Genomic DNA, 21096 nt, shown 5'->3' with positions numbered 1-21096 from the left:
TGGTTGCATTTGTTAGGAGTGTATGGACAGGCTTAGAAAAGTTCCCCGCTTCATAGTGGGGAAAAAAACGGAAGCTAATCTTTTCCCTACACATCTGCATGTTATTTGACTTGCAGTAATGAACAAGTCGTTCTGATAAAGTGTTCTTAAAAGACCTAAAAGGTTATGGGTTTCTTCAGGCCTAAGGTAGAATTCCTTACATAGAACTTAAAATGTAAATACCTGTTCATGTGATAATGGAGAAATCTTGTATTTAGTCTTTGAATCTTTTATAACATGTTAATATCTAGCATGATTTTTATTGTTAGTCTTTTGTCAAATACAGATGATTATTGCCTAACATTTGCCTTAGGGATTTTTTAAATTTTGGAGAAGATAACATTTAAAAATCAGAATTGGGGCTGGGGATGTGGCTCAAGTGGTAGCACACTCACCTGGCATGCGCGGGGCACTGGGTTCGATCCTCAACACCACATAAAAGTAAAAAAATAAAGATAGTGTGTACACCTAAAACTAAAAAATAAATATTTAAAAAAAAATCAGAATCGGCAGCTTAAAGTTACCAAAGACAGCTAGAAATTGTGTTTATAAAGCCCAAGTACCTTTCACTAGTATATTTTAAAAATTAGCCAAAGTGTCAGTGTAAATCGTATTTTCTTGTGAGTTTCCTTGAGTTAAAGTTTTACCTAATTTAGAATTTGTGGACTTTAAAAACTAAGATGATAAATTAAATCACATGATTTGGGCTTTATTCAAATACAAACAAAAGCTCAAGGTAAAGAAAAAAGAAAATCCTTGAAAGCATTGACAGATTTTTCAAATATCATTGACAGATGTTTTAAAAGTAGCCCTTATTTTATGTAAAAGTTTGTGTGGGTCAGGATTTTATGTTTTAAGTTCTTTTTTTGTGTGAGTAGCCTATTGTGTGGCGTATTTAAAGTTGGGATTTAGAATATTTATTGGTTGAGTTGCTGTGTTGATTGGGTTGAAGTAGAGCAGCCCACCTGTCCAATCCAGGGTTGTCACTCATTGGGAACTGATTGGGTCGATCGCCCTGGTTAAGTTTTGTTTTTCTGTAACGTTTGAGAAGAGCCTCATGGCTGGGTTCCAGGCAGCCTGTGTTTCTGAGTGGCCCACCCCAACGGTAGCCTAGAACCCAAGACCACCGTCTTCTGCCTGTGTCCTCTTCCTGAGCAGTAAGATGCCATCAGGTCACTGCAATGGGCTTAGTGGGAAGTCTCCATCAGGGGACATTGCCCTTGTGCTGGCTCTGGTAGCCGGAGGCCTTGAGGAGGTAGGTCCTGGGTGATGTCAGTGCACCAAAGAGCTTCTTCAGAGTATGTCTTGTTCTAAAGTTCAAGGTACTTTTTGCTAAGAACACTGAGGTCACTAAGTTTTCCATCCACCAGAGTGTAAGGTAATCAAGCATTATAGGGGCACAATAAATAAGCCCTTGGTAGCCCAATGAGTTGGCACACACCAGTAATCCTAGTGACTCAGGAGGCTGAGGCAGGAGGATCCCAAGTTAGAGTCCAGCCTCAGCAACTTGGCAAGACTCTATCTCAAAATAAAAGGGCTGGGAATGTAGCTTAGTGGTGGAGCATCCCGGGTTCAGTCCCTAATACTGGGGAAAAAAGACCCTTAGTTAAGTGTCTTTTTATGTGTTTTTTTGTTGTTGTTGTTGTTTGTTTGTTTATTTTAATCGATTGTACCCTGTGTGTCCATATTGGTAATGCTTACCTTGTCACCAATCAGGGAGCTCTACCTCTGGTCTGGCTATTTTTTTTTTGTTTAAAATTTTTTTTTTAGTTGTAGATGGAGACAATATTTTTATTTTATTTATTTATTTATTTTTGTGGTGCCGAGGAGCAAACCTAGTGTCTCAACATGTGCTAGGCAAGTGCTCTACCTCTGAGCCGCAACCCCATCCCTGGTCTGGCTGCTTTTTATCCAGTTATTGGGGGTTTTCCTTAATTTGTGTGTCAAATCTTTATACTCTTAAAGATTCCTTTTAATATTTACTGTTGTCAAGATGGGTCTTGAAGGAAAAAATACATACATGGCAATATGTGTGTGTTTACTTTTAATTCATTTAAGTTGAGATTAAAGCTACAGACAGTGCCTGGCATACAGTGGTGTTAAATGAGGAGAAGAACTAGAACTCTAACATCACTTTGCTTTCCTGATGGAAACGAGGACTCCCCTTCAGGCTGTGCAGTTCTAGTGTCATGGACACCTGTGATGCTCTGTGAGGGGGGATGGGCAAGGGGCGGGCAGGCTAGGCCTCTGTCTTCACTAGTGGACTGATAATGCCAATGCCAAATTCTCCAGATTGATGTAGAGTAATGAAGTCATGGAGCGCTTGGTGTCATGTCCAGCCTGATGACACACTGGGGAAAGAAGTGGGAGAGGAGATGATGATGGCCATGGTGATAATGAAGACAATTAGGGGTGGACCTCAGTTTCCTTTTGGAGTTTTAATTTTCTTGCTTTTTTGGATTAGTAAGTTAAAGGCACATAAACTTCCTAGGATAAGTATTCACTGATTGCACTTACATAGTCTGCAAAGTTCAAGTATAGAGAAGGTGAGAGATAGGGAAATGTATTTAAAATCAAAGCTACATTCTCAGCTAATGCTCCAGCAGGAGAGTTAAAACATAGCCATGTTTGGCAGGATGATTACTACATAAAACAGTCTGTGAATACTTATTTGATTATTCTCAGAAATAACCCTGTGAGCCATGAGGATGGTGCAGCTATTAACCCCTTTTACAGAGCAGAATACTGAGGCTCAGAGTGGTTAACTATTTCTCTGTGTCAGTCCTAATGCAAGGAGCAGTTTGAACCCAGGCACAAACACCATGTGTGCTCATTTATGCCAACGAAATGAATATGGTCTGGGGTAATCCAGGTAGGTTTTCAGAAAGAGGTGATCCTAAATGAGCGTAAATTAGAGGATGGGGAGATTAGGAAGCTGCTGGAGAATGCAGTAGTGAGAGGACATGTGTCAGGGAGGAACTGAAGGAAAGGGAGTTGAGGGAGCTCTCACTAGTCTAGTTTAACTGACATAGAAGGTACACAGCAGCAAGCCGGGGAAGAGAACCGAGGGGCAGCCGGAAGCCAGAGCACAAGGCCTCTGGGCTCAGTCTGTAAGGGATGGGAGGGCGTGTCTCCAATGAGTGTGTCTGTCTGCATTTGTAGGTGGTGGCTGTCCGTGGATACTTTTAATTTTACTTCCTACATAAAAAAAATGTGTTGGAAGCCAGAGACTGTTTTCTCTCTCATCATGTATTTCACATAGAAATGAGGAAAGGCACCACGGGAAAGGAACCAGTTTAAATTAGTTTAAACCCAGGGGAAAATGGAAGACAGGGCTGCACTGAAAAGGTGATTAAAGAGCTTTCTTTAAAAAGGTGCCTGTTCCAGAGGGTGCTTGGTTGACTTCCAGCTAACCTTGAGCGAAGAGAAGACTCTGTTGTATTCAACCACAAAGAAGATGGAAATTTCTACCACACATTTAATAAATCCATCATGATTTTAGCAAAGGGTGGTACAACTGGGCACGATGGCACATGCCCTAATCCCACTCAGGAAACTGAGGCAAGAGGATCATGAGTTCAAAGCCAGCCTCAGCAACGGCGAGGTGTTAAGCAACTCAGTGAAAATACTGTCTCTTAATAAAATACAAAATAGGATTGGGTTGAGTGGTTGAGTGCCTCTGAGTTCAATCCCCAGTACAAAAAAAAAAAAAAGGTAGTGTTAAAAAAAATTATAGGCAATTTTTGTTAATGAATGTAGATACATACTAACAAGTTGTATCTAGCAACAGGTGAATAAAACAGGTACAACTTCTAGGCATATGGAATATCTGTGTAATTTATCACATTGGCAAGATCAAAGAAAAGAAATACATCAGTATCATTTAGTTCAGCAGCCATTCCATATTTTAATCTCTAATAGGAAAAAAGAAAAATAATTTATGTAGCATAAGGACATATCATAAGAACTGTTTATAAAACTCAAAAGCAAATATTCTAAATGGCAAAATAAAGCCTTTTCAATTAAATTACAAAGACAGAGATGCCCACTGTTTCCATTAATTTTCACCTTTCTTTGAAGGTACTAGTGAATACAAACATGAGCAAGAAAATCATCAGTTTAAAAATAGTAGTTAAAGCTGGGTGTGGTGGCTCACACCTATACTCCCAGCAGCTGGGGAGACTGAGGCAGGAGGATCATGAGTTCAAAGCCAGCCTCGGCAAATGCAAAGCACTAAGCAACCCAGTGAGATCCTGTCTCTAAATAAAATACAAAATAGGGCTGGGGATATGGCTCAGTAGTCGAGTGTCCCTGAGTTTAATCCCTGGTACAAAAAAAAAAAAAAGTAGTTAAGATTTATTGAATGATTTCCAGTTAATAGCTGTTTTTCTCTGTACTAGGTGTAAATACACAGAAATAAGGGTGGAAAAAACTATTCTATGCATGATAATGCCAGAAATGTAAACTATGGGAACAAATTATGTGAGAAAGACACAGAACTTAAAAAAAAAAAAAGCAGACTGTGAACTCTTATTGAAGCATATAAAACAGTACATGGGCAGATGGAAAGTTGTGTCATGATTTATGGTGGGAAGACAACAAAAAGATGTCAGTTAATTTAAAAAATTCCAGTTAGACTCCTAACAGGGTTTTCATGTTTGACAGGGGGGATTTGGCTGAAATTATGATTAGCTTCGCATAGAAGAATAAGTGTCTTAAGGAGCCATAAATATGAAAAAGAAAAAAGAAAGGATCATGAGGGAAGAAGGGAGAGCCTACTTTACCAAATATCAGCATATACAGTAGGCCATTATAATAAAATCATGTTTGGGCAGAGAAATGCACTAATAGTGCACGATACATATAGAAAGGGATATGGTTGGGCCGAGTGGGTGCACGCCTGTAATCCCAGCAGCTTGGGAGGCTGAGGCAGAAGGATTGCAAGTTCAAAACCAGCCTCAGCATCATAGTGAGGCCCCAAGACCCTGTCTCAAAACAGAAAAATTGGAGTGATAGCACCCCTAGGTTCAATTCTTAGTACCAGAAAAAAAAAGGAAAGAAAAAAAAAAGAAGAAAGAAAGGAAGAAAGTGAATAATCAACAAAAGTGATATTTCAAGTCAGTGTTAAAAAGGGTGGCTATTTATTAAATGATGGCACAAATCGTTATTGGGGAAATGGACCACCACATTATCCCATATATGAAGATACAACTCAAAGAATTGTGTTCCCGACAGAATTCTGAAAGATTATATGTATCACATAGGTGTGAGTGAGATCTTCTGAATTAAGATGGGAAACCTAAGAGTTATGAAATAAAAGGTGCATATAGTTGATTATAAAATTAAAACAATTTGTACAATAACAGGTAACCATAAATAAAACCAACAGGCAATAGAGTTGGGAAGATGGATCTGCAGTGCAGATAGCAGCTCAAGGGCTACTATACCTAAGACTGAGCAACTAAAGGACCAGCTGCATCTGTTGCTGGTAGGCAGATGAGAAAAGAGTTTTTGTTTTGTGTTACATGTATATTATTACATTTTTTGAAAAGCCATGGGGCAATATCTATATAATTAAAAATACATATTCCCTTTAATTCCACGCCTAGACTATCCCATAGAAAATGGGATAGCACTAAAACTTCAAAATATGTGTTAGAAATAACTATTGCAGCATTATTTAAAGGGGTTATAAACAGAACAAAAGGAAAACTAAGTGTTCATGGAGGAACAAGAATAAATGTCTGCATTGTGGATTATTATACAGCTATTATAAAGAAAGATTTAGAATTGCTAGACTGGTCAACTTAGGAATTTTCATGTTATATGAAGATGTAGATTAGTAGGCATAAAATTGTGTTTCTGTAAGGCAAATGCTCCTTAATCCCGTTTGTATATCTATGTATGTGTGCATGTGTGTTATGTATAAAAATAGGGAAAGATTTTTATAGAGTCAGGTGAAGTAATGCGTGCCTGTAACCCCCAGTGAGATTGAGACAGGAGGCTCAAAGTTGCCAGCCTGGGCAACTTAGCAAGACCTGACTCAAAATAAAACGAAAAAGCTTGGGATATAGCTCACAGGTACAGTGCCCTGGGTTCCATCCCTATTACCAAAAAATATCTATTTGGGTGGTGGAGTGGTTTGCATATGCCAATTTGTTAATACAAGGTACATGGAAGGGATGGAGAAAGGCATTGTTTTAAAAAAGATTGTACTTCAGGAAGATGCAGAAAGAGCCTAGCATCTCCACTACCCAGTAGTGCGGGATGTGTGTGTGTGCATAAGAGGATCCTGAAGGCAGAGCTGTGGACGAGGGAGCTATGTTGGTTTGTTCTGGGAGGAGAAGCATACCACAGGCTCAGCACGTGCAACACCAAGGCAAGCATTGTCAGATGGTGGCCAGCTACTCATCTTGAATCATACCCAAATGCTGTGTTGTCCTAGGTGAGCCCGGGCACCCTGGGAGAATCAACATTCTGGGATCTGTGGTAAATACGCTAGTTGCCGTTTTAACCAGTAGTTTGAGCACTGATTAAAATGTGCACACATAAACTGTGCCGACTCTCTTTGATCCTGGTCTGATGCAGCTTCTAGTCTAGACTTGGATTTGGGGAGGTTGTCTGATAGTTATTTTGGTAAATGGAATTGCATTTTATTTGGCATCTCACCCCTTCACTTGCGAACCTGTCTGGTTATGGTGCAGGTCCTGGGTGTGAGAGTCTGAACCCTACTTGTTAGACAGTCTCTGTCCCTGCCCCCCAGCTTACTGCCTTTTATTTTAAGGAGCCTCCAAGTGATACTTTTTTGGGGGGGGATGATTACGGGGGATTAAACCCAGGGGTGCTTTACCACCGAGCTATATCCCTAGTCCTTTTTATTTTTCATTTTAAGACAGGGTCTCACTAAGTTGCTGAGGCTAGCCTATAATTTGGGATCCTCCTGCCTTAGCCTCCTGAGTCTGTGGGATTGTAGAAGTGGCCACCACACCCATCTAGGAGCTCAGGTGGTTCTGGCACACACTGCAGTACGAGAGCTACCCCACTGAAAAGTGCATAGACTTGTCTTGGAAGGTGGCCACTTGGCAGCTTAAGTTGGTCTTGGTCTTAGATGTTGTCGAGCAGCTTCTCCTGTTCCCTCCCTCAAGTTCAGCCTCTTAGCAGCCTCCAGCCACTCCTGTATCCACCAGGAGGCTTAGCTTTCTAGGCTCCATCTCTGAGCCAGAGTGTACTGGGTGTCCCTGAGCAAAGTGAGGGAGTATGGAGCCCACCCTTCTCTGGCGTCAAACCCTTAGGTGGGCTGTTGTCCAGTACCTGAAAACTGCTTCCTTATGTATTGTGTCCAGTTTTGCAGTTGTGTATAGGGGCCAACAAGCCAGAGCCAGTTGAGACCTATATAGATCTGGATGTCCAATGTGCACCTACCAACCCTGGAGAAAACCTGCATTAGGGGCCTTATCCTATTTTGTCACCTGCCCTCAAAACCTGGCTGGCAGTGGTGTGCCCATTCCAGCCACAGGCACTTTCCTCGGGTTCTGGTCAGAATTTCCCACTCTGGGTACCCAGAGTCTAGCGGCTGCCTGACTAGGCAGTAGGCACTGGGTAAATGTAGCTTTGCTCACCTAGTGGGGATTGACCTGGTCAATCTCTCGAGGATACAAAGCTCCAGGAAGGTCTCTTTTGCCTCCCCCAGAATCCTCTTGATTTAGTCTTCTGCTGGCACCTCTGCATCCCATCTTAGAGCAGTGCATGGAGGCTCTTCAGACCTGAGCCTTGTTTGTGGCTCTGGGGCGGATGGTGTGGGGAGCTGAGATGCACCTCTCTTTAGCCTCACTAGCATAAGCCTTCTTGCTTAATCCTCATGAGATTATTTTTTCCTACAAATTTATTTATTTATCCTATTTACCTGAAAGTGCTGTTAAGATTAAATAAGGTAATGTATGTTAAGGTTCTAGAAGAATATTCAGTAAGCATTAGACTTCCTATTGTTAATCCCTTTATGAAGAATTCCAGTTACCCTGGGTCACGTATGCACACGTGACGCATGTTGTTTTGGAAACAGCTCCTGCTACCTTTTGCATTGGAGACTGTCTCCCAAAATGGGTCTGCAGACCCAGGGCAGGTCTGTAGTTGCAGGAGTTAAAAACCAGTGGCAGTACTTCACATGAAATGGCTGGAAACCTTGTGTCCTGAAGCTTCCTGCCTCCTGCTCAAGACTTTCCTGTTCCCTTTATAGGGCCTTAAGTCCCATGCAGTCATTGTCAGCTGAGCCAGTGCAAGTGCTGCCAAATGGAGTTACCAGTCAGAGCCTTCTGAGAGCCGTTCAGGGCTGGGACTCCAGTAGTAGTCACTAGACCTGTTTTTCAACTTGAGGGAGAATATACTGGCTGTGTGTTTGTATTTCCTGACAGGAGCAGCCATTGACGTCAGGGTCCCCCTGCTGTGGCACCTGCTGTTTTTCTGTTCTGTAGCTTTGCACATTACTGAACTTTAGGGAGTATTTATTGTTACCAGTTTTGAACCAAGTTATAAGCATTTTCAAGACAGCCATGTTCATTTTTATTTTGCCCCTTAACAACCTTTTGAGTTAGCCATTTCCAGCACCCCAGTTGTCCTGTGAGAAAACCAAGTCTGCTACACAGCATCACATGGTTCTGGAAGAGTGAGGCAGCACGTGAGGGACTCTTCCTGCTGTGCCAAGCTGCAGGCATCGCTGGGGTGAAGGTGGGGATTAGCAGGCCTGTTTCTTCCCATTGCCTCTGGGTTTCAGATAAAGGAAAGCATTCCTCTCTGCCCTGGGAATGTCAGCTAGGCTGCATTCAAATCTTATAGTGTCTTTTAGAGTAAGAGCCAGAGGCCGCTGCCTGTGTGATTGATTGGTCATCTTGTCTGACCTTCATGCTTGCTATTACCTGAGACTTACACTGAACATCTGTCAGGAGAAACAGGAGAATGGGGTTGGGGGGCACAGTCATCCTTTGGCCCTGGAGGTGTCTGAATGGCCCTGAGCTCTGAAGTGACCCCATCTGTAGGGGACACCCACACACTTCTCTTGGGGTGCGGGTGTCCAGATTTTACTCCTTGTCTTGGAGATGTGGGGAAGGTTTAGTGGGATCAGGTTAGAGGGACCCTTAAAGGTGTTGATTAGTGGTGCTCGGCAACTATCCTTCCATTCTGTTGTCACAGCCCACAGTGCTGTCCCATTGCCATTGTTGGTCCCACAGATAAAGCTTAACTTCTGCATTTTCAGTTTTCTGCCTTCAGATGGCATGCTACTCCTTCTTCCCTCCCTCCCTGCCCATACATACGTATGTCTATGTCTGTATATATACATATATCTGTAGATACAGTCATACATGTATGAGTGTCTATAGATATTTTCTAAGGTCTAAAGCCAAAAATCCAGAAAATTTAGCCTGATGTCTGTGAGGGAAATTCCTTTAGAAAAAGTAATTTTTACTTGTCAAAGTATATGTTTTTGAAAATTAGCTTATTCTAAAAATAAATTATATAAGTGTATTATTTTATTTTTTTAACAGTTTTTAATAGTTGATGGACTTTTATTTTTATTTATTTGTATGTGGTGCTGAGAACCCAGTGCCTCACGCATGCTAGGCGAGCACGCTACCGCTAAGCCACCACCCCAGCCCCAAGTGTATTATTTTAAATAGGTCTTGAAAGTATGTTCTTTATTCCCGTGTAGAGAGGTAGAGTTCAGAATAGATGAGAGAGTGATTTGGAAAGGGCCTCATATGAAATGTTTGCATAACGAGGGGGGGGAATGAAATATTTTTAATAATGTAGATTATTTCTGGGTGCTTAAAATGGTGACTTTATTAATCTTTATAATGAGCAGACTTACTAGATTCAATACAGGTATAAAAAATTTTCTTCAGGGAATTCAGCTATTTTAGAATTCTCTTTTGGTCTCATTTAAAACACTGGGGAATAAGCCATAAATGTGGTTTCAGTGCAGAACATGGTACAGAGGTGATTAGGAAGTTAGTCTTACCAGTCATAGTTACTGGCCACATATGTGACCTCTCCACTAAGTGATTAGAAATATGGTATGTAGTCCTACTCTGATTTCTAAAGAAAACCTTTGTCCATTGGTGATTTTGAGTATCATTATCCTGGTTTTTGATTCTCCTTGTTTTTGTGTCTGCTGTACTTTCTGTTTGCAGTGACTTAGCCCTGCGGAATTGCTTCCTAACCTCAGACTTAAACGTGAAAGTGGGAGATTATGGAATAGGATTCAGCAGATACAAGGTAAGCCCTGTGTTAAATGTTGCCTCCTTGCTCTCAGCTCTTGGAAGAGTGGGTGAGACTCTTGGTTGTGGTGCGCCTCTGGAGTGGGGTGTGTTCTGTTCATCATAATGGGAGTATTGCTGCCAGTGTGTGATTGGTCTACAGCACTGTCTGTGCCCAAGGTTCTGTGACAACTTTCCAAATACTTTGTTTAAAAAGAGTTGTGCTCTTCATAATTTATATATAGTCTGATGATATGAAACAAATTGTAAAATGAACATGTAAGCAACAGTTATGACTTACATAACAGAATGCACATGTCAAATAGATACTTCTCCATTACACAAATCAGTAAAATTTTGGCTCAAATTCAGCAACCTTGGGTTTTGATTTTTATACACTACCATAAACATATCCCTGAAGAAAATAGCAAATAGGTAGCTGAGAGTTTCATTTAATATGTGTGTGTGTGTGTGTGTGTGTGTGTGTGTGTAGCCCAGCCGATTGAGGTTGTCCCAGCTCCATGCTGTCAGGAGACCCCGCCTGTGCCACTTGACCTTTACTTTCCAAGCAGCAACATGAGGATAATACCTATTCAGTCTTACAGGGTTTATATGTGGAATGGAGAGGTAATGTTTGCAGAATGAGTTATGCAAATATAAGTTGGTTATTTGTCACAATTTTCGTAGTGACTGTGGCGTCTCGAATACTTGCTGTATACCATGCACTGTGAAGTAGTTGTGAGCATTGCCATTTAGTCACAAAGGTCGGTAGGTAGGTTTATGTGATCCCCATTTTAAAGATAAGGAGAAAGCCTTCTTACATTGCTACTTTCTGAGAACCACATCACGGTAACTGCCGGAATGAGGACACGCAACCATTTGTCGGGTTTTGAGGCCCGAGCTCTTGCTCATTAATGGCACATTCCACTGAGTGTGGAAGCCCAGCCTGTGGGGAAAGGAGCTCTGTTCAGGGTCCGTGTTGCTGCAGCAGACACGTCGTACCTTCCTTTTCTAGGAAGGGAGTCGAGGCGAGCATTCATGACTCAGAAACCAGCTCAGGAAGCCGGGGAGGCTTCAGAGAAACTCCTGTCCACTCCCAATGTCTTTCTTCTTGCCCACTTTTATTCTGATAACGTTTTGAGCTGGGTATGAGTTTTCTGAGAATGTCCTGGAATTAAATCATTGAGCTCATGAACAGGTATAATTCTTTTGAAAACTCTGTATGCTTTCTAACAACACAGGAGGATTATATCGAGACAGATGATAAAAAAGTTTTCCCTCTGCGATGGACTGCTCCAGAATTAGTAACCAGCTTTCAAGACAGACTGCTAACTGCAGAGCAGACTAAGTACAGTAATATCTGGTATGTATCTGTTTTACCACTTCTTAGGCTTTTTTAAACAAGGACCCATTTCCTCCTCTTTAAGTGTGACAGTATTTGTTTAAAATGGAGAAAACAAAGAGTACCTGATGGTGTAGAAAAGGCAACTCAGTGACATCATAGCAATTATCACAATTGTGACCATATAATTAGCTTTTCCAGTACTGCCTCTCTTACCGATTTTCCTCATGAAAACAGGAACGAAGTCTGTTTTATATTCTGTGCCCTACCACAGGGCCTGGTATATAGTAAATATTGAATGAATATTTGTTGTAAAAACCCAGAGGCATTGGACTATCATGTAATATGTGATTTTAATTTATTTTTGCAGTACCAGGGATTGTATCTAGGGGTATTCTACCACTGAGTACACTGCAAGCCCTATATTTTTTGAGACAGGGTCTTACTAACGGCCTTACTAAGTTGCTGAAGCTGGTTTTGACTTGGCGATCCTCCTGGCTCAGCCTCCCAAGTTGCTGGGATTACAGGAGTGCACAACCATATCCAGCTGGTCCTACTGGTTCTTGGTGGTACCTTGTTTCCTCTGGGGTGTTTTTATGGTGATGATCCTTAGAAATCTAGAATGAGGCATATTCCTCTAGAGAGGACCTGTGTTTGCTTCTGCTAGGCACCTGGGTGTTCTGCCATGTACAGGGTGCTGCCAGACAGGGCTTCCCATATATAGCTTGAGGTTTTTTAGATCACTCAGATGATGTGAATTTAGGCTGCACCTCTAGATAAAGGTGAGCTCTGTGGTTACTCTTAGCTCCCACCCCTTACACACATTTATTCTCTTCCTCTGCCTCCCTCATTGCCTTGGCAGCTTGCCTTGTAGAGACAGGGTTATTTCTGCCATGAGGAAGTCACTCTTTAAGACCCTATACATTGGGCAGGGTCAGGGCTTTGACCTGTTTACCACTGTCACTCCATCAAATCTCAGGAACTACAAACAGAAACCTAGAGCTTCAATAGATGCCCCAAGGCAAAGGTGATCTTCTGTTCTACTTAGTTCTTTAAGTTCTACATTTTGTCATGGTAATTTCTACATTCTTATGCACTTGTGCCTTTAAAAAGATGCTTTTTATGCTTCATCCAGGTTTTTACTGCCCTTAGCAGGATGATTTACCTGAAAACATAGCCAATATTTCCTAAGACAGACCTGGCCCTAGTTCATGCCAGGGTGACCAGGAAAGACTTCATGCAGAGATGGGGGCGGGGTGGGGGGGAGCTACAGGACTCTTTCTTCTTAGAAAAATGCAAGTTGCTCCTACTAAGAAGCTGGGAAGCTGTGCGTCATGGCTGCTGACAAATGGGGGGGTGGTTGTGGCCTGAAAGGGATTTGGTTTAGAATGGGCCTTTTTAGGAGAGGGAAGGGAGGTAAGTTAGGAATCTGGGGAAATTGAGACAGGTAGACAGATTTGGCCAAAGTCAAACCAGGCTTGGTGGTAATAAACTCATTTTTCATTAATCATACAAAGCCTGTTTGGTTTTAGTATTTCATGTGAATTCTTATTTTCTTTTTGGGGGCCAGGGAGTACCGGGGATTGAACTCAGGGACATTCAACCACTGAGCCACATCCCCAGCCCTATTTTGTTATTTTTTTAAAAAACATTTGTTTTAGTTGTAGAAGGACACCATACCTTTATTTTATTTATTTTTATGTGGTGCTGAGGAGCGAACTCAGTGCCTCACACATGCTAGGCAAACACACTACCAGCTGAGCTACAACACACACACACACACACACACCCTGCATTTTGTATTTTATTTAGAGAAAGGGTCTCACTGTGTTGCTTGGCACCTCACTTTTGCCGAGGTTGGCTTTGAACTCAACGATCCTCCTGCCTCAGCCTTTTGAGCTGTTGGGATTACAGAAGTGTGACACCACACCCGGCTGAATTCTTATTTTCTTTTTTTTTTTTTTTTTAATATTTATTTTTAGTTTTCGGCGGACACAACATCTTGTATGTGGTGCTGGGGATCGAACCTGGGCTGCATGCATGCCAGGCGAGTGCGCTACCGCTTGAGCCACATCCCCAGCCCTGAATTCTTATTTTCTTCAATTAAATTGTAAACTCTCTAAAGTCACTAACAGTGTCCTAAAATTCTTTTGTACAAAAAGAATGGTCATCTACCCCTAACATATGTGCCAAAGAAGAGAAAGTACTTCTTGCCTTCTGGGTTATATCAGGAGGTTCAGATCATTTTGTTTACATTGATAGAGATGATCTCTCAACTAAGATACTCAGTATGCTGATTTAAATTTAAAGTTTATTGCACACATTAAATAATCTATTTACTTAATACAGTTTGTTAGTCAAACTGTCTGAGGCTGGGCTTGTAACTTAGTGGTAGAGTGCTCGCCTAGCACTTGCAAGGTGCTGGGTTTGATCCTCAGTACCACATAAAAATTAAAAAATAAAATAAAGGTATTGTGTCCAATTACAACTAAAATGTATATTTTTTTTGTACTGGGTGTAGGGGATGATATTTTCTGGTGTTCACAGCTGTCGTGAATATGGAATTTTTTTCCTACCCCAGAATTCAGTTATTTATTTAGTCTACAACCATTTTGTAGATCTCTTAAACATTCTTTTTTTTTTTTTTTTTTTTTTTTTAAGTTGTATATGGACTTGATGCCTTTGTTTTTATGTGGTGCTAGGATCAAACCCAGTGCCTCACACTTACCAGGCAAGTGCTACCACTGAGCCACAATTCCAGCCCACTCTTAAAACATCCTAATGGTCTTTCAATTAATTTCTTGGGTTTTTAAAGTTGACACTCATATTACCTCATCCCTATCTCTGTTATCTTCTTCATATTTTTTTGGCATTGGCTAAAACTTCTAGAGTAGAAATGACTAAATGTGAGAAGACAGTCTTGTCCTCCTCGTTTTAATGGAAATGCCTCTCTTTTTGCTATTACTTATGGATGCGGATTATTGTTTTGAGAGTTTATCATGTTAATTATCTTATTATTATTAACCTCTTCAGTGTATACCTTGTCCTTAAAAACTGCTGTCTATTCAAATAAAATGTGGGTGTTAAAATTTTGACATCTAAAGGGAGAAAGCCATGTTCTTCTTCCCGCAGGTCACTGGGTGTGACCCTTTGGGAGCTTTTTGATAACGCTGCCCAGCCATATGCAAACCTTTCCAACCTGGACGTCCTCAATCAAGTCATTAGAGAGAGAGAGATGAAACTCCCGAAGCCCCAGCTGGAGCAGCCTTATTCTGATAGATGGTTGGTAACTTCACGTTCTTTGTTATCTTTGAAAGACAAGGAAATCGTGCTTCCACAGGTGCTAGTTCATGTTTCCTATTTTCAAACAGTAGGTGTTAAGAAAAGCACTCATTTGTACATTATCCATGACTTAAGTTTTCAGTTAACATGTCTTTCTTAAATTTTTGTGGTACCATGTATTGAACCCAGGGTACTTAACTACTGTGCCACATCTCCAGCTCTTTTTAATATTTTATTTAGAGACAGGGTCTTGCTGAGTTGCTCAGGGACTCACTAAGTTGCTGAGGCCAGCTTTGCACTCTCCTGCCTCAGCCTCCCCAGCTGCTGGGATTACAGGCTTGCAACACCCCATCTAGCTCTTTCTTAAAAACATTCAAAAAATGTTTACAACAAGTAGGAACTTAAGTTTTACATACAATTAAAAAAAAAAAACTGCCTGAACTAATTAAAGAAACCAGTAGTATGGGAGCTTTCCATTGGAATTGTTTTAAAATGAAGCTGTTTAGGGCATAGTGGCACCTGCCTGTAATCTCAGGAAACCCAGCCAGATCCTGTCTTATAAGTAAAATAAAAAAGGCCAGGCATGTAGCTCGGGGGAAGAGTGCTTCCCTAGCAAGCACAAGGCTCTGGGTTCCATGTCCCATCCCTAGTACTGCTAAAAAAATAAAAATAAAATTAAAAGGTGAAACTGTTTATATGTGATGATTAACAGGAGGAAACGTGGATCACATGAAAGGACAGTGTTCACATTGGCAGTGGAGACTGATTCGTATAATGTATATTGACATTTTCAATATAAATTACTTTTACTTTTTATCACTTTTGTGGGTGTGTGGTGCTGGGGATGGAACCCATAGAGTCACACTTGCTAGGCAACCACCTGTCGCTAAGCTACATCCCCAGTCATACAAATTTACTTTCTATGAGAGACTTTGGATCTGTTCTGCTCCATTTCCAGTTAGGACCAGGTTCGCCTTCCTTCAGACCAGTCTACACCGCAGTCTGCCCACCTGGTGATGCCTCGAAAGCTGGGCTTCCCTGTGTTGGGGCACTGCTCAGCTCCCCAATTTCTAGAGCTGTTTCATCCAGAACATTCTGACGTATACTCTGTAAACCCAATCCTGTGAGGCAGTCTGTCTCCCCGCTGCTTATGGCTGCAGGTTAAGATGTCAGCCATACCTAGCCAACCCCCTTTGAAGACCTAGCCCCTGGTTGCTTTCTCTACCTTCCGCTCTTTTCATGATCACAGAAAGCCATGGGCCAGAAACTGTTGTTATCCAGGAAATACACATTAGTTACAACAGCATTTGTCTGTGAATTCTCACAGAATAAAATGAGTAAAAGCATAAGATAAATACATTCCCCACTTAACATGGGCCAGGCCTATTGGTGCACATCTGTAATCCCAGCAACATGGGAGGCTGGGGCAGGAGGATTGTAAGTTTGAAGCCAGACTGGACAACTTCACTGGATCCCCATCTCAAAATTAAAAAAAAAAAAAAGACTAGGGATGTAGTTCAGTGGTAAAGCACCTTTAGGTTCAATCCCCAGTACTTAAAAAAAAAAAAAAGGAAAACATAGAAGAACAGTTTCTAAATTCAGTGGCTGAGTCATTGCAAAACCACTAGAAGAACAAATGACTAGCAAATGAACTATAGTTGGATACCATGGAGTGTCCCAAAACCAAAAAATGAGTGAGTCAAATGTTATATTTTTTTCTTTCTTTTTTTTTAAACATTTATTTATTTATCTTTAGTTTTTAGGTGGACACATTATTTTGCTTTTATGTGGTGCTGAGGATCGAACCCAGTGCCTCATGCATGCTAGGCGAGCACTCTACCACTGAGCCACAACCCCAGCCCCAGATGTTATATTTTTTCATTTCTTCTTGAGTCTTGATCTCACCATGAACTAAACTCCTTAATATGTTTGGCAGTGATTTAAAGAGTGGAAATGTGTGGGGGTGTTAAGTCGTATCAGGGTTCTTATAAAGTCTATTCTTAAGACAGTTTATCATCATTCTGTTAATATCCTCTGCCACTCTGTTTAGGTATGAAGTCTTACAGTTCTGCTGGCTGTCACCAGACAAGAGACCAGCAGCTGAAGATGTCCACAGACTACTGACTTACCTGCGCATGCAGAGCCAGCGGGATGCGGAAGTGGACTTTGAACAGCAGTGGAATGCTCTCAAACCAAACACCAGCAGCAGAGACACATCAAGCAATGCTGCTTTTCCAATCCTCGACCATTTTACCAGAGATCGGCTTGGTCGTGAAATGGAGGAGGTTCTCACAGTGACCGAAACGAGCCAGGGGCTGAGCTTCGAGTATGTCTGGGAGGCCGCCAAGCATGATCATTTCGATGAGCACGGCCGGGGCCACCCAGACGAGGCCTTGTCCTACTCAAGCATCTTCTTTCCAGTTGAGGTGTTTGAGAGTTCCCTTTCAGAACCTGGGCCTGGAAAACAGGATGACAGTGGCCAGGAGGTCCCCCTTAGGGCCCCTGGAGTGGTTCCTGTCTTTGATGCTCATAACCTTTCCGTCGGAAGCGACTATTATATCCAGTTAGAAGAGAAAAGCGGTAGAAACTTGGAACTTGATTACCCACCTGCACTGCTTACAACCGAAATGGATAATCCAGAAAGGGTTGGAGCAGAGGCATCCCAGTTTCCCGCCCTCAGGAACCCGGAATTTGAGGAATCCAGTACAGATGAAGATTTCTTCCAGAGCAGTACAGACCCAAAAGATCCTGGCTTAGCTGAGGATTTACATGTTAACAGTGGCCCTGAGAGCCCTTTCAATAATATTTTTAATGATATTGACAAAGTGGAAGATTTGCCCAGTCACCAAAAAATATTCGACTTAATGGAACTAAATGGAGTTCAAACTGAGTTTAAGCCAACCACTTTAGGTTCAAGTTTGGATGACCCCAGCAAGTCAGGAATAGCTTGCCACTCTGACAAAGAAAAGCCTCGTAAGCTTTTTGACCATGAGCCTCTTTGTTTATCAGAAAGTCTTTTGCACCAAGATCACTTTGATCCATTGAATGTTCAAGAATTGACAGAAAACTTTTTATTTCTTCAAGAGAAAAACTTACTAAAAGACTCATTGTCTAGCAAGGAACTTATAAGTGATCTTCAAACAGAACTTAAGAATGCTGGTTTTACTGACACTGTTTCAGAAATGTCTCCTAGAAACTCTATAGCTACTGAGCTTAAGCTTACTGAAAAGACACCGGGCTTCCCTCTGTCCCAGGAGAATCTGGGCACAAAGGGCACAGATGCAGGAGTCATGCTCAAGGATGACACTTTGAGCACCTCATTGCAGTCTTCCCCAGAAGCGCAGGTACCTCCTACCTCCCTCACAGCAGAAGAAGCACTTCCTGATGCCCCCCCAGGTTCACTTCTGAAGCAGGAAGGGAACAAGCCTACAGGTTTGGATGTCAGCACCCCTGAGGACCTTCTCTGCCAGGATCTGAATCCAGACTCTGCACCTGCTGAGGTTGAGATTCCCTCCACCAACACCAGAACCTGTGGTGTGGACAGTGGGCCCCAGGACTCAATGCACCCAAGCCAGGAGGTCTTCAGATTAACCAAAGGGGACTCCATTCTTATAGATAATGTTCTTGCTAGTCGGGGGAGTACTGGAAACAGTCTTCCAGAATTGAGACAAAACTTACAAAATAAACTGCTTTCAGAAGACTGTCATGGAGGCAGTTTACTGGAGAAAAACTTGGAAACTGTAGAGACTTTAAACCAGCTCAGTTATAAAGATGCCACAAAAGATACAGGCTTGGTGTCTGCCCTTTCATCAGACTCCACCAGCCAAGATAGCCTCTTAGACGATAGCTTGTCAACACCCAACCCGACCTCAGAACAGTCAGTGGAGACCCCAGACTCCCTGGATTCAGTGGATGTCCATGAAACGTTATTGGAATCCTTAGGCTCCCACACCCCTCAGAAACTCCTGCCCCCTGACAAGCCAGCAGATAGTGGCTATGAAACAGAGAACCTGGAGTCCCCTGAATGGACTCTACACCCTGCCCCTGAGGGCACCTCAGACTTAGACTCAGCTGCAGTGGGTGATGACAGTCATAGCAGTCTGCCTCCCAACCCGGTCATCGTCATCTCAGATGCTGGTGATGGCCACCGAGGGGCGGAAGGCAGCTCACAGACTTTTGCACCTGTCTCCCAGAGTTCATATCGAGACTCTGCATACTTCTCAGATAATGACTCGGAGCCAGATAAAAAGTCCGAAGAGGTCCCAGGAACCTCCACTTCAGCCTTGGCATTAGCAGAGGGCCAGTCCCTGCCTGAGCCAGTCACCCCAGAGCAAAGCCCTGGTGCCAAAGATAGCTGCCCGGAAACCCAAAAGAGCCAACCACATCAAAGTTTTCCATTGGATATGCAGAATTCCAGTCACCTGGAAGTAGAAGAAATATTGGAGTCAGTGCAGGTTGAGATTTCCAGACAGACATACTCTGTAGAAGACGAGGCCAGGAGCCCCTTGAGTTTATTGAATTCAGAACTTAGTGAGGACTTCGAGATGCAAGAAGATCGCCCCTGCACCATCACCTCCACGGGAACCAACACCAACGAACTCCTGGCATATGCAAATTCTTCGGTGGATAAGTCCTTATCCAGCCACTCTGAGGGCCTCAAGTTGAAAGAGCCAGATATTGAAGGGAAATACCTGGGCAAACTTGCTGTGTCTGGGATGCTCGACCTCTCTGAGGATGGGATGGATGCCGATGAGGAGGACGAGAACAGTGACGACTCGGATGAGGACCTGAGGGCCTTCAACCTGCACAGCCTCAGCTCCGAGTCGGAAGACGACATTGAGCACCCTGTGCCTGTGATCCTCAGCAACGACGAGGACAGCAGGCACTTGCGGAGTTTGTTGAAACCGTCAGCATCTGTGGCCATTGATCAGCTGCCTGATGACTGGAAGAAGGAAAAGAAAGCAGTGACGTTTTTTGATGATGTCACAGTCTACCTGTTTGACCAGGTATCTGTTACCTCTACGTTATTTTTTTTTAATGTTTACTTTTTAGAAGTAGTTGGACACAGTACCTCAATTTTGTTTGTTTATTTTTATGTGGGCCTGGCACGTGCTAGACGAGCACCCCATCACTGAGCCACAATCCCAGCCCCACCTCAAAATTATTTTAAATGCCTGTATCTATATTAGAGAATTCCAAAACATGTTACAAAGTTGAGTGTGGACAGTGGTCTCTTTTATAATTACTGTTTCATGGTAACAGATTGCGATTACCCCAAGTAATTTGGGGTTCCAGTTCCAAGAATAGTCAGAGATGTCGTTTGCCCAGGGAATTTGAATTAAATTAAGAGAAGTAGACTTGGATGCTCTTCCTGGATCTCCTAACAGGTCCTACTGAAATCAGTTACCCTTTACAGACTAATTTTTAGAATCTGACAATTGGCAATAGCACTCAGCACTTGGGTGCAGGCCTGGAACAGTTGCTGGCACACAGCTCTGGAGACAGCCCACCAGCAGCAGCCCCTGCGGTGTGTCTGGGAGTGTGACATGCTGGCCCTGCTTGAACCTGTACCTGTGGATGCTGTCCGTGGCCAGGCTGGGACTTGGTTTCCGCCTTCCACATAGTTCAGTTTTCAGAGCTTTGTTGGTTATTTAGAGTCAGCCCAAGGGTAGGCCTGGGAGCTCCTCACCCAGTTTCTAGGGTTGCTTTTCTGAGTTCCTTCCTCTGTGATAGCCCTGTGCTGTCCACTCCTAGAGCCTCCCCCGTTTGGTCCTCCTCTGTGCTTCATGCATGCTGAACGGGAGGACAGCAAACTGTCAGCAGGGGTCCCACCCACTTGCCCTTTGGGGGTTGCCGATGGTCCACGCAGAAGAAGCCTCTCTTCCCTCAGAATCGTAGTAGCACTTTCATCCCAGGATTGACGGGGCTGGGGTAAAAACCAGGAGAAAAGAAAGCAAGCTCCCTGCAGCTCCCTGTGGAGCCTCTGTCTGGATCAGAAACCCCCTTCCTCTGCTGAAAGCAAAACCAAGCCTCTGCTCAGCTGCGTGCCTGCTCGAGCCCACTGCCTGGCGGGCAGAGCTGAGCCCAGGTGAGAAGATGGTGGAGGCAAACAGGGCAAGTGCATTGCTGGTTTGGTGGCACTTGAATTCTGGGTTTCTTCCCCATCTTCCTGTGTGTCACTTCTCA

General features: G+C 42.8%; 1 protein-coding gene across 3 annotated transcripts in view; it reads left to right on the top strand.

Annotated features, from left to right (window-relative positions):
- The window catches only part of LMTK2 (lemur tyrosine kinase 2), an 85484-nt gene that overhangs the window by 60309 nt on the left and 4079 nt on the right, over nt 1–21096 (top strand). For 2 of the 3 annotated variants that reach the window (XM_081298740.1, XM_081298739.1), the window contains exons 8-11: nt 10221–10305; nt 11528–11649; nt 14761–14910; nt 16961–19916. In XM_081298740.1, the coding sequence (XP_081154866.1) occupies nt 10221–10305; nt 11528–11649; nt 14761–14910; nt 16961–19916 (3313 nt within the window). The remainder of the gene's footprint in view (nt 1–10220; nt 10306–11527; nt 11650–14760; nt 14911–16960; nt 19917–21096) is intronic. The other variant, XM_081298741.1, reaches the window with a different exon arrangement.

The sequence above is a fragment of the Spermophilus citellus genome (assembly GCF_964194105.1).
Source record: "Spermophilus citellus genome assembly, chromosome: 6".
Taxonomy (NCBI): Eukaryota; Metazoa; Chordata; class Mammalia; order Rodentia; family Sciuridae; genus Spermophilus; species Spermophilus citellus.
The sequence above is the reverse complement of the archived record's forward strand: the minus strand, read 5'-3'. Positions and strand labels throughout refer to the sequence as shown.